At 37.3% G+C, this 14,068-nt stretch overlaps 1 protein-coding gene across 1 annotated transcript in view; it reads left to right on the forward strand.

The window, feature by feature from the left end:
* The window catches only part of DTHD1 (death domain containing 1), a 67,275-nt gene that overhangs the window by 26,640 nt on the left and 26,567 nt on the right, over positions 1-14,068 (forward strand). The window contains exon 8 of the mRNA XM_059395927.1: positions 6,964-7,208. Coding sequence (XP_059251910.1) covers positions 6,964-7,208 — 245 coding nt within the window. The remainder of the gene's footprint in view (positions 1-6,963; positions 7,209-14,068) is intronic.

The following is a 14,068-nucleotide window of genomic DNA, read 5'->3' on the forward strand; positions in this document are numbered from 1 at the left end:
CTTCACTGGAATGTAAATTTCATGAGGCTGATGACTATGTCTTCCCATGTACCCCTGGACCTGGCACATTGAGAGCTTTCAATAGCTATGCACTGAATGAGTGAATATATGACAATACTAAGAAAAACAAACAGCACAAATGAATATGAGAGGTTGCAGGATAATGGGGGAGAAGTGAGGGAATAGATAAGAAAAAGAGGTAAAAACATAGACCAGTGGAACAGAGTAGAGAGACCAGATATGAACCCTCCACTCTATGGTCAAATAATCTTCAACAAAGCAGGAAAAAATATACATTGTAAAAAGGACAGTCTCTTCAATAAATGGTGCTGGGAAAATTGGACAGCTATATGTAGAAGAATGAGACTCAACCATTCTCTTAACACCATACACAAAGATAAACTTGAAATGGATAAAAGACCTCAACATGATGCAGGAATCTATCAAAATCCTAGAGGATAGCATAGGCAATAACCTCTTTGACATCAGCGAGAGCAACTTCTTTCAAGACATGTCTCCAAAGGCAATGGAAACAAAAGTGAAATTGAACTTTTGGGACTTCATCAAGATCAAAAGCTTCTGCACAGCAAAGAAAACAGTCAACAAAACAAAAAGGCAACCCACAGAAAGGGAGAAGATATTTGCAAAGGACACTATAGACCAAGGGCTGATATCCAACCCTTGGATTCTATATCCAACCCTTGGAGTTCTATAAAGAACTCCTCAAGCTCAACACACACAAAACACATAATCATGTCAAAAAATGGGCAGAAGACATGAACAGACACTTCTCCAAAGAAGACATACAAATGGCTAATAGGCACATGAAAAGATGTTCTTTATCGTTAGCCATCAGGGATATTCATATCAAAACCACATTGAGATACCACCTTACACCAGTTAGAATGGTCAAAATTAACAAGAGAGTAAAAAACAAGTGTTGGAGGGGATGTGGAGAAGGGGGAACCCTCTTACACTGTTGGTGGGAATGCAGGTTGGTGCAGCCACTTTGGAAAACAGTGTGCAGATTCCTTAAGAAATTAAAAATAGAGCTACGCTCTGACCCTGAAATTCCACTACTGGGTATTTACCCCAAAGATACAAGATGTAGTGAAAAGTAGGGACACCTGTACCCCAATGTTCAGTAGCAATGGCCACAGTTGCCAAACTGTGGGAAAGAACTAAGATGCCCTTCAACGGATGAATGGATGAAGAAAATATGGTCCATATATACTATGGAGTATTATGCCTCCATCAGAAAGGATGAATACCCAACTTTTATATCAACATAGATGGGACTAGAAGAGATTATATAAGCTGAATGAAATAAGTCAAGAGAAAGAGTCAAGTATCATATGGTTTCACTTACTTATGGAGCATAAGGAATAACACGGAGGACATGGGGAGATGGAGAGGAGAAGTGAGATGGGGGAAATCGGAGGGGGAGACAAACCGTGAGAGACTGTGGACTCTGAGAAACAAACTGAGTGTTTTGGAGGGGAGAGGGTGAGGGGATGGGTGAGCCTGGTGGTAAGTATTAAGGAGGGCACGGATTGCATGGGGAGCACTGGGTGTGGTGCATAAACAATGGATGCTGGAACACTGAAAAGAAATAAAATAAAATAAATAAAATAAAATAAAAATAAATAAAATAAAAAGGGAAAAAAAGATGAAGAGAATGAGAAAAGGAAGAAAAAGGAGAACACAAAGAGAAAACAGCTATATGAGAGAAGAGATAAAAAGATTTTTGGAGAAGTTGCCATCCCAGCAATTTTTTTTTACTAATTCAACCACTTCCCCTCTGTAACTTCTCTCCTTGATGTGGAATAGAATCTAATAGGTCCGTTGGCAAAAGTGAGGGGTAAGGGAGAAGTCAGGCATGGGTTTTATGGGGATTTCTGGCCCAGGAATCTTGTGATAGACTCGAAGTAATAGTTTCTGTTCCCTTATAAATTGATACAGATCTCATTGATTTTTAATGATGCTTATTTTCTCTGTAATTCTGGAAATTGAAGCCAAGCTCCATTGGCTCTTTGTTGTCACAAAAATGATGCAGCTTGAAGCCAAGGCTGCCCTTTTTCTGGCATCTCAGAAATAAGACCCGAAGCGTCCCAGCGCAAACTGTCTTTTCCACTTCCGCATTCACTGTCCCAGCCATCTGAGTCAGCTGGCAGGAGCTAGTGAGTGAGTGACAGGGTATCAGAAAAAGGGAAAGGGAAGGGTGAGGAGGAGGAGGAAGGAACATAGAAGAGATCCTTTTCTACTTGGCTTCCGAAACAGAAACCACAGTGTCTACCCTGGGACAATCTCTCTAAGAAGAGAGAGTCAAAAACTGGAAGTGTCCCACCCAAAGTAATGATGCCAGTGATTTTCCTGTAATACTTGGAAGAGCAGCTGTGTTTATCTAGTGCCCTAAACAGGAGTGAGTTACTATGCTTCTCATGAGCCATGGTACTGAGTGTATCATTGTCCGTAATAAGGAGGGAGAACATAAGCTAAAATAAGAGTGCCTGAGGAAAGCCAGTGCCTGAGCAATTCCTCCATGTAAGGAATGGAGAAGAACTTATTTCACTCAAGGGAAATGACTAGGGCAGGATGCTGGGTTGTTTCTCTTTTGCCTTTCCTAGAGACCTCTGCTCAGATCTGTGGCCTCACTGGGTTCCTCTCCCTGTAAGAGGAGCAAGATTCCCAGGAAAGCTCTGATACCTCATCCTTTCATTAAAGCCTGTGATCGTTTCTGTGAATCTCAAAGACATACAATCAGCTAATGTCTGCTTAGAGGGTTCTTCTCTATACCCACCCACTCCACCCACCTCCAGTTACTTCCTCCTCCACTTTCATACCTCACCTTGATGGTCATATTTAGAAGAGTGTTCCCACCTTTTCTGATATGTCAGTTCTTATCTTACTTTCTTTTTTTTTTTTAAGATTTTATTTATTTATTTGACAGAAAGAGATCACAAGTACGCAGAGAGGCAGGCAGAGAGAGAGAGAGGAGGAACCAGGCTCCCCACCAAACAGAGAACCTGATGCGGAACTTGATCCCAGGATCCTAAGATCATGACCTGAGCCTAAGGCAGAGGCTTAACCCACTGAGCCACCCAGGCACCCCAGTTCTTATCTTGCTTTTTCAGATCTTTATTTACTTCTCTTTTGTGTACCTGGCCATAGATACAATCTTCATTTATTCATTTAGTTGTTGGATCAATGTCCTTTTCTCTGACTACAGTCCCTTGAGAGCTGGTCCTGTCCTGTTGGTGGGCACCATTCCATACCTAGTACCTAGTATAATGCCTAGCAGTTAGAAGGAGTTTTTGTTGGAAGAATGGAAGATAAAAACTTAGGAAAGAATTTAACATTATAGAATTATGTAATTCAAAGTATTTAAAATTTAAATTTTAAAAATATTTAATTTTGAAATTAAATATTTAAACTTTTAAATATTTTTAAAATTAAATATTTTTATTTAATTTTAATTTAAAAGTTTAGGAGACTGTCCTTTGAGAAATGTCAAAAATTTTATATTTATTTACATAGAATAAAGATGATTCCTTTTAATGAGGAATCATGGGCCATGTACTTTATTTCTCCTTCTAAGAGAAAATAAGATAAATGCTCCCCTGGGTTCTTTTTATATTGGTCTTTGTCTTCCTTCTGAATAAATGTTTTCATTCTCCAGGTTACAGCTGTTAATTTAGCACTTAGACCTCCTATTGCATGTCATCTAAACCCTCAATGCTCACAGAATCCAGAAAGTGCCAGGAAATGGGCAGATAAAATTTGTTATAATTACACTTTTCATCACATCTAGTAATTTCTAAAGAGGTCCGTGTGCGTCAAAGTTGTCCTGAATGCTCTTTGGCCCGGGGAGGTGCCCTTCCGAGAAACATGTGTAGGATGTTAGAATGAGCACCCTTTTATTCATTCAACAAAAATTTCCTGCCCTTGTGTGTATTTTATTCTACTGGAGAGAGACAAAGAAGCAAATAAGTAAATGAAATGTACAGTATGATGCGGGAGAGGTGCCTTGTAGATGAATAAAACAAGGAAAAGATATCAACAGTCTTAGAGGGAGTGCCAGAGTTGCAATTTTAAATCTACTCATGATGGATGACCTTTTTGGGAAAGTGGCATTCAAGCAGAGACTTAAAGAAGGCAAGAAAGGAGCTGTAATCCTATCTCAGGGGAGTTTGTCCCAGGCTGAGGGATTCCGAGTGCTACTGAACAGAGGCAGAGGTGTGCCTGATCTGTTTGGGGAGCAGCAAGGAGGCTGAAATGGGTGGAGGAGAGGAAGTGAGAGGACAGTCCGGGCTAGGAGGGGAGTACTGAGCATTCCTTGAAGGCCATATCAAGGAGTTTGCCTTTTATTCCAAGTGAAATGGGGAGCCATCTTGTTAGCAGAGGAGTCACATGATCTGAGTTGGATTGTAGAATAGATTCCTAACACAGTTGTAATCTCAGAGGCAAAAGAAGAATTGGGGAGATGGTTAATGAGCCATTGTAATAAACCAAGCAAGGGATGATGGTGGCATACGGATCGAGGTGGTAGAATTGTGTTAGAACACAGAAAACCCCTGAGCCAGTGGTTCTTACAAAATTCTTCTGGTTCTTCATTTTGCTAGCCTTTAACTTACTCATCTGACTTCTCTAAGCAAAAGCATGTATTTCTACACTCGTACTTTCTACATAATCTTTGAAAAATATCCCAATTCCCCTCACTGAGAAGAAAATATATTGCTATAAGATTTATCTAGTAACAGAAAGTATAAGTAAATTCCTTATTTCTTCATATGAAAAATATTTATTGAACAGCTACTATTCCAACGTCTTCTAGGAACTATATTACATAATATGTTGAGGAGAAAGCGGTTTTCAAAAAGTCAACTGATGGTTGATTTCATAATTTTGGAATGTAATAAATGAATTTTGCTTTTACTTCTCTAAATATGACAATGTGGGAGAAAAAATAGAATAGTGAATTTTCTTTGTGTTGCTTGTCCTTTTAAAAATATTTTTAAACATTTTTTCCCAAGGGGCATTCAAAATGTAGTGCCATATCTTGGCAGCAATGAAATTCCAACTTAAAAAAAAAAATCTATGCTTTCTATTTATAACTTTAAAATCATGCTACTTACTCCTAGTAAATCCTTAATAGTTTAACCTTTATTTCATATATAATCATGGCAGAGATTTACATTACAGATCCTTATTTTAAAAAATTAACTGACAATGAAAGGCTGACAAATTTAAGATCTAAATTGAACCAATGTAGCTATGCTTCACCCTTAATCTTTTATATCCTGCAACTAAATTATTCCTCACGAGTAATTTAATACCTGGCAGGGAGTATCTTTCAAAAGATAGAAGGAGAGATTTATTAAGTTCTAGTAGGGACAAAGGTAGCAGCTCTGGTAGTATGGAGTAGAACTTTGTCAAGTGTTGTACTCCAGTGATCTATAAATTCTAATTTACTTAATTTACTAGTGATATTTTTAGTGACTCCAATTTTTTTTTTCTTTTTTTACTGGAATGAAACTCTTTAAGAAGGCAAGCCCTGGCTTGTTATTCCTTTTCTAGGATGTCCTAGGAGTCATTATTCGAGTAGCCAAGTTGCTCCTAAAATATAAACTTTTATGAAGAGACTTTCTCCAACACCTTTCATAACCTGGAGTTCTTCAAATTCTGGATTTAACTGTGCTTTAGAGATTCACCAAAATGGCCTCTGGTAGTCCAATGGGGAGAAAAATATTGGTGTCATCTACATCTCTCACTGAACTCTTCTTTTATTGGGAAGGTTTTCCATGAGAGAGAGCTCCCAGTAGTCAACATTTAGTCTTCTAGGAATAGGAGGAAATTTCAACTTCTATATAAAGGCTTCATGTTGATATTAAAAAAAAATTAAGTGCTGATCAGTTTATCCATATTATTTCTTTTCATTCCCAGAGCAATCCTAGGAAGTAAGTTTTATTTCTCTTGCTTTAAAGATAAGGAAGTTAAGCCTCCAAGAAGTTCAGAGATGTGAAATGACTGGATAAGTATTGCAGTGTGGATAAATAGTTGGGCTGGACTTGGATTTAGCTCTCTAAATTTGAAACATACTATCTCACTGTTACAATCTAGCTTACATTTACATTTTGAGAAGGGTAATGTAGACATGCCTTAAGGAAAATGGCAGTCTCTGTCTTGCTTTTTCAGTGACAACATAAAATTGTCCTGGTAAAACCTCCATGAGACAAAAGTTATCTCCACCAAAGCTCTAGTATTTACAATGAACAGTTGAGAAGATATACTCTTATTTGGTGGAATTAATTAGGTTTCAATACAAATGTCAGTAACATAAGTCTAGTAACTCTTCCATTTTTAAAATTTTTCTAAAATATCTCTATTTCTGTGATGGTAGAAATGTTTTGCACCTGCACTGCCAAATAAGGTAGCTACTAAACACAGGTTGCTATTGAATATTTGAAATGGGGCTGGAGTGATCAAGGAATTGATTTTCCATTTTATTTAATTTTAATTATTTTCACCTTTAATTTTAAAGCCACATGCTGCTGGTGGATTCCATACATCTAGAATGCCTATGGTGAGGTCACGTTAGTGTTCCATATGCTATGAAGTTAGGGGAGAGAAAAAAGACAATTATTGAAAGGTAAAAATAATTTTCTAAATACAGAAAGAACTGAATATTTCCAATAGTTTTTTTGTTAGAGCAAAATGGAAGGGAAAAAGAAAATCAAAGATTTTTAGATCTAGAAACAGCCAGAGAGCACCTGACCCAATTATAGATAAGAAACCCTTTTAGTCATCTGCAGTCTCAGACCATTGCTGCTTAAATTTTGGCAAAAAGTGATGATACCAAAATAACTTAAGTTATAAAAAGTAAAATAATTATTTAGATTTAAAAAGTAAATAAGAAGAAGTGTTATATTTTAATAATAACAAATGTATTTTACTTCTTTTTAGGCAATGGGAAGGATTATGAAAAAGATTTCAAGCTTATATTTCATTTACAAAGAAAACCCAGGCTGGAACTCCAGATCAAAGAGGTGGATGAATTTGGAAACTATAGCTGCCCTCATTATAAAGGCACCATTGTAATTTATAAAATACCTAAAGAAAAAGTAGTCCACAACTTGGATCAATCTCTTATACTTGATGAAAACCATCATCATTTGCCAATTTGCAAATTACCATTGAAATTGCCAAAGGTAAGATATTTTACTTCCCTAATTAACATATTTTGTTAATTCTTCTTGATTCTCTACCATAATCTATACTTCATGCATATGGATACTTCAGGTTAAAAAGAAAAACAGGTCTGTTTAAAGTTGATAAGGAAGGAGTGGGTACAATTTTTTTAAAAAAGATTTTATTTATTTATTTGACAGAGAGACAGAGATCACAAGTAGGCAGAGAGGCAGGCAGAGAGAGAGGGGGGAAGCAGGCTCCACACTGAGCATAGAGCCTGACATGGGGCTCGATCTCAGGACCCTGAGATCATGACCTGAGCTGAAAACAAAGGCTTAACCCACTGAGCCACCTAGGTGCCTGAGTAGCTACAATTTTAAAGTGGTGGAAAACCTATTGGGATTTTCACTTTCTACCAGGAACAATTCAAATAGATCTGGTCTTGATGATGATTACGGACATAATGGCATTCATTTTCTGTAACTGCATTGGAATAACTGGAAAGTTATTTATGAAAACACTGAATATATTTCAGAACACAACATATTTAGGAAAAGGCATGTGGTGAGCAGGAAAACAACTTCAAAACATTTTCATCAATATTTATCAAATCCTGCACTCTTACCTATTCCTATTCTTATCAGGAAGGTAAGATTGAGTTGTTTCTCCAAATAGGTCAAATAGTTTTATTGCTGTGCATATTATTTTCTTCAATGATCTAGGACTTAGTATTTCTGAAGTATTTTCTTAATGAGAATCATAACTGAAAATTCATTTTATCACTCCCATGAGCAAGCTTATTCTATAAAGATGCTAAAATTATTTTTCCATGTTTTTGGTTTTTTGTGTTATGAATAACAGAAATATATTTCCCCTACTGTTAGATTTCTATACTGATTTTAAGTTAATTAGTAAAGTAATTAATAAATTGACAAATTTTTTTTGAACTTCTGAAATAGGATATGTGCTATTCTGGGCATTGTGAAAAATACATAGATAGAGAGGATAATACATGCCCTAAAACAGTGTTGTCCACAAATGACAGCCACTATCCGTATGTGTCTGTGGGATACTTGAAATATGGCTAGTCCAAATTGAGAGGTGCTATAAGTGTAAAACACACACTAGATTTCAAAGATACAGTACAAAACACACAAAGTAAGTCATTAATCATTTGTTTATATTTATTTTACAATAAATTACGTTATTTTGTTTATGGGGTTAAATAAAACATATCATCAAAATATAATATAAATAATATAATAAAATACATTATCACTTAGCCCCAATAAAATTAATTTCACTTGTTTAAAAAAATTTTTTCTGTGGCTAACTTGAACATTTCAAATTACTTATTTGTCTCAAACTATATTTCTATGGGGCAGTGTGGTTCGAAATGATTTGCAATCTAAAACAGTATGGGAAACATGTACAGTGGATCCTTGAACAACTCAGGGGTTAGGGGTACCAAGCCCTGCATAGTAAAAAATCTGAGTATAACTTTGGACTCCCCCAAAACTTAACCCTTAATAGCTATATGTTGACTGGAACTCTTACTGATAACATAAACTGTCTATTGACCCATACTGTATGCTACATGTTTAATATATTGCATTCTTATAATAAAGGAGAAAAGAATATTATTAAGAAAATCATAAGGAAAATACATTTACTGTAAATGTGCTGTATTTATTTTTAAAAAATCAGTGTATAGGTTGACCCATGCATTTCAAACTTGTGTTCTTCAAAGGTCAACTATATACAAAATCACCTTCTAAGACAATAAATGATTAGGCTAGTGGGATAAACTGTACTCATAGTTGTTCAGAGGAGGAAAAAAGCTTTTCTAGAAGCTGATGCTGGTAGAAATTTCATGGTGGGCATAGCATTTTATCTGAGTTTGTAAGTTGGTAGAAATTTGACCAATGGAAATAAAGAAAAAAATATGTTATGGTGAAATAGAATTAGTTAGACAGGAGGTGGTAGGCATAACTTAACAGGGATTCATAATTCATAGAGTAACCACTATAATAACTTCTAATGTCTCTCAAGTGCTTTACATATCCCATATTATTAAATCTGCACATGAGACATCACTGTTCTCATTTTACAGGAAACTGAGGCATAGAAATTTTCATCATCTTGCTCCTGGTCCCATAGCTAAGTAAGTGTCTGATTAGGATTCAAACCTAGAAAATCAGCTTCCCACATGAGCAACTGCTCTCTGCTCTTGTCTCTTTAGCAGATAAAATCAGGATTTGGATAAACTTAAGGGCATAAGATGTATATTTAGGACTTCCATGTTCACCCCTGAAGTTGCTGAATAATTTCATGAGTATTATGCTTTAGCATAAAGGTGATAGGAAAATTATATAATGCATGATATGACCTGGATTCTGGTCAAACTGAAAGCAGCCATTACAGCCAAGCTGCTGGGTTCTAGAGACATTAATTCCTTACTTCCTGGTTTGGAGGAGATTCTGGGGCTTCTGGAAGGCATAGGTAGGGTAGCAGAATCTATTAAATCACTTATACTTAAAAAAAATATGTTTAAAAACAGTATAGCTGTGTAAGTGTATATCCACTATCAGTTTTCCCTCTGTGCATTTTCATCTCCCTCTCAGGGCCTTTGCACTTGCTACTCACTATGCTTGGGGCTCGGATATAGCTGGTTCTTCTTCCTTTGGGTTTCAGTTCACATATCACCCCCTACCATTATTCCCCTCATCTCCTTATCTACAGTCACTTCTTAACACTTGAGCCTTTTAAAATTTACTTCATAACTCTGACAATTAATTGAAACTATTAGATTTATTTATTTGTTCACATATTTTCCATTTGACTTTGCCCCTTGAGAAAGCAAGCTCCATGAGTGAAGGACCTTGTTTCCTTATTCTGGCTGCACTGTCAGTGATTAGAACAGCGCCAGGCACATAGTAGGTACTTTAAATATTTGCAACTGAATGAATGAGGGAGAGGTCTATAGCGTTCCTTAGATTCTAAAAATTTAAGAACTATGGACTTCATGGGATACTCAAATTCTCTTGAACCAGTGGTTTACAGTCTCATTTACGAACAATTAGCTGGGGTGGGGGGGTTGCTGTGCATCTATGTGAAGCTTCAAGAACGGAGGAAGGCAACATGGGGGAAATTCTCCGGGTGGCTCAGTCTAGCACATGACTTCGTCAGCTTACTCTGTTGTTCTGCTGCTATAGTGACACTGGGTTGACAGGTCAGGGGGCTGTTGGAATTCTCCAGCAGGAAGGAGTGAGGGCCTCACTGTGATGATGGCAAATGATCAAAAAGAGCCTCTAATGGAAGAAAATGCAGACTTGAGGTCCAGAATGCAACACAAATTCAACTTTCAGTTTTTAGTGTTTTCTCTGTGGCCTATCTGACTTCATGAATCAGTGAGCCAAAGTAGCCAAGCTAGATGGCCTAAGGTTTTATGTGGATTTTGCTCAGTGAAAATATATGTGAGTGACTGTCCAGGTCTTTTGCATAAGCCCTTCCTCTGTCTTGATTCTAGCAAACCATTCAGCACCTGCATGCCTGAACATATTCTACCAGTCACCCCTTATAACTCTGCTGAGGTGTGACTTATCCCAGGAAGCCTTCTTTGACTTCCCCTTTTGGTGTGCTTGGTGTGTCTTCCCCAACACCCTACATGTTCCCTATCACTGCAGTTATTGGATTTTATCATAACCACTTATTTCCCATTAGACAAATATTTCTCAATCTTTTTGTTTTTGTCCTCCTAGTGAGTCTTTTTTAGACATTTTTCCCTCTAATCAACCCTCCCCCATTAAATTTTAATATCACAGATATACAATAGGCAATTTATAAATTGAAAGTGTGAAGTCTTTTCAACTTGCCCTAGAGTGAATTTTCTCTCCGGGAGAGTGATGTTACCCTGGTTGGAAATGCATGTGGTTATAACCGAGGCACAGATATTATCCTGTTCAATTTGCATTTCCAGTGCCAGGCATATAGTACATGCTCGATAATTATTTATGGACAATCAGATGAATGAGACAATTTCTTCAAACCTTAAGATTTGTTCAGTCCTGACACTGATAATCTTGAAACTATAATGGCATGTTTAAACATAGTATATTTTATGTGTCCGCTGACCTTCATGTATCAATCCATTGTTCATAGCCACTGTCCTTTCTTTTTCTTCTAGATAGGTTTGTATAGGACTTTCCAGATTTAGTCTCTTGGCTGTTTTTCATGCCTATTTACTAGAAGTTCTATGGGTTGAGGAAAAAAATCTGGCTATAGAAAAATTTCCCTCTTTTCAACCTAATATACCTAAGTGGGAATTGAAACCATGACCTTTAGTTTGTAAGAACAGATTCCTTCTATAAAGTTCAGAATTATTAAAAAAAAAATTGACCTCAGCTTGACAGTATTAGAATATGCTATTTTTCAGGAAATGAAAGTAGCCCTATTATATGGAGGTTAGCATTAATGGACACTACAGTATGCACACATGTAAATTAGGTGAAGGCATTTGTCTGATGTGCTTTTCACACAGAAGACGCGCCGTAAATATTTATACATACATATATAGATGGAAGCATGCACATTCACATGCACATAATTCTAATGTTGGACCTTAATGTACTGTCTGGTTTCCAAAGATGTGAAAACATATCATGCATTACCTCATGTTTGTGAGGAATAATGTGTCTCATTCCTCAGCTTCCATATTCCATTCGTTCATGTATCAATCTATTCAACAAACACTTTTTGTCTCCCATGGACCAGACATACAGTGGTGTTCTCTTATGTATCATCTCATTTTCCTCTTACCTCTCCACAGACTATTGTCAACTCAGAGAGCAGAATGAGCCTCTAAACCATCAAACAGATCATTTCCTCTCTCAGCTCCAAACCCTGCAATGGCTCCTAGTTTCACTCACAGTAAAAGACTGTGTACGAACTTGGCCCTTCTTGACTCTAGAACCTTCTCTCCTATACTCTTTCCTTGTTCAACGCTCGCCACAATGACCCTCTTACTGTCTTTGAACTTGCCACAGCTGCTTCTGCTTCAGGTCCTTATGTTAGCCGTTCCCCTGGCCTGAAATGTTCTTCCATCCAGCAGATACCAGCCAGGCCAACACCCTTACCTCCTTCAATTCTTTGATGAAATTTCCCCTTCTCTCAGAGGCCTACTCTGATTCTAGTTCTGACTTCAGGCTACTCCTTCCCATACAACCTGACACTCCTGATCCTCCTTCAACAACTCTGCTTTTTTTCTTTCCTTTCCTCTAAAGCATTTATTTCTTTGTTTACTATGTTTATCAGAAGAGCACTACTACTTCACAATGGGAACACGAGCTTCTTGAAGGCAAGGACCTTTATGTGTTGTTCATTGCTGAATTCCAAGGCCTGGAAGAGCACCTGCCATCGGTTAGGTGCTCAAATACTGTTTGTTACAGGAATGAATTCATAAGTAGAGCTTTTATTTTAAATACCCTAAGTGTGAAGAGCAAAGTGAGAAGAGTCAAGAAGGAAAATAAATTAGCTTTGGAGGGTTGACAGAATTTGCAGTGTGTGCTTATGGATGTGACAGCCAGCACAGGCTTCACTGTGACTGACAGGAAACTCTTCTACCCATGAGGCCAAGAGAGCCCTGTGGTGAGGGAAATAGTAAGTACCCAGGGAGCCATGGGCATGAATTTTAATCAAGAACTCCCTGGTTGATGCTCCTGGGAGGGGCAGAGAGAGGGGAAACAGTTTGAATGATAAAGAGGGTCCTCGTGATAATTCACATTTCAATATGATTTTCTGAAAATGGTCACATAACCAATATTGGTGAAAACATACGATGGAAAAGAACCATGATTTGTCTTTAAGTCTTTCCTAAGTTGTTTGTTAAACTTCCTTCTTTTACAGAATATTCTAGTGAATTCAGTTCACACCATTTCTATTTGTACTCTCAAGTTTCAAAACACTCTCAAAGATTTTTTTTTTTTAGGTGGAAGGAAGTGGTGTGTGCGTATGTGTGCTTCTGAAGTCGCGTCACATAGGTGACTTCCATTTGATTATTTGCACTATGTTGAGCTGTGACTGCCTTTTAGTCTTCCTGTCTGCTTAGAAGTTTTGCTCTGAAGGAGAGAAGGGTTCTGGGTCTGGTGGCTCTTTCTGTGGGATTCTGTCGGGGGGCCCCTCTTTCCCAGCTGTACCTAACCTACATATTTACGTAAGCCATCTGGTGACCCACGCTTTGCTTAGCCTGAACTTCCTCTTTTTTTTTTTTTTTTAAGTTTTTTTAAACGACATGTGATTTCTAGTAAATAATGGTACTGCTTCAACACTTACTTTCACCACATGTAAATGAGTTAATATGCTTTGTCAAAGGGAGGAAGCAGGCAGAGGCTGCTACACGATTTACTCCACAATCACCACCTTCTCACCACTTTGGACTTCCAGGGCCATCTCCCTGCCCTGTCAGGAAGGACTATTTTTCATACGATTTTTTAAATCTAAGAATATGAAATATTATAAAGAACAATCTCAACTCTGTAAATGAGAAGACCCAGAGCTATAGATAATTTTTACATTCATGGGCTCTTCAGTTCTACTTAGGTTTTTTAGTTGTAATAATCTACAAAGTTATTTTGTCTTTAATTTTTGTCTTTATTTTTTTTATTTTTTATAAACATATATTTTCACAGGTCTGTGAATCCCTACAAAGTTATTTTGAAGTTCAAGAATGACATGGAACTTCATATCCCATTGCTAGCTATGACGAAGCAGATTTTACCAGGTGTATACTTTCCAAATAAAACTGGATAAGAGAAATCAGGGTTTTGTTGGCTTGTGTGTGTCTGTGTGTGTTAGATGGGGGGGGCGGTGGAGGGGAGCCATT

The sequence above is a fragment of the Mustela nigripes genome, chromosome 1 (assembly GCF_022355385.1).
Source record: "Mustela nigripes isolate SB6536 chromosome 1, MUSNIG.SB6536, whole genome shotgun sequence".
Classification (NCBI taxonomy): domain Eukaryota; kingdom Metazoa; phylum Chordata; class Mammalia; order Carnivora; family Mustelidae; genus Mustela; species Mustela nigripes.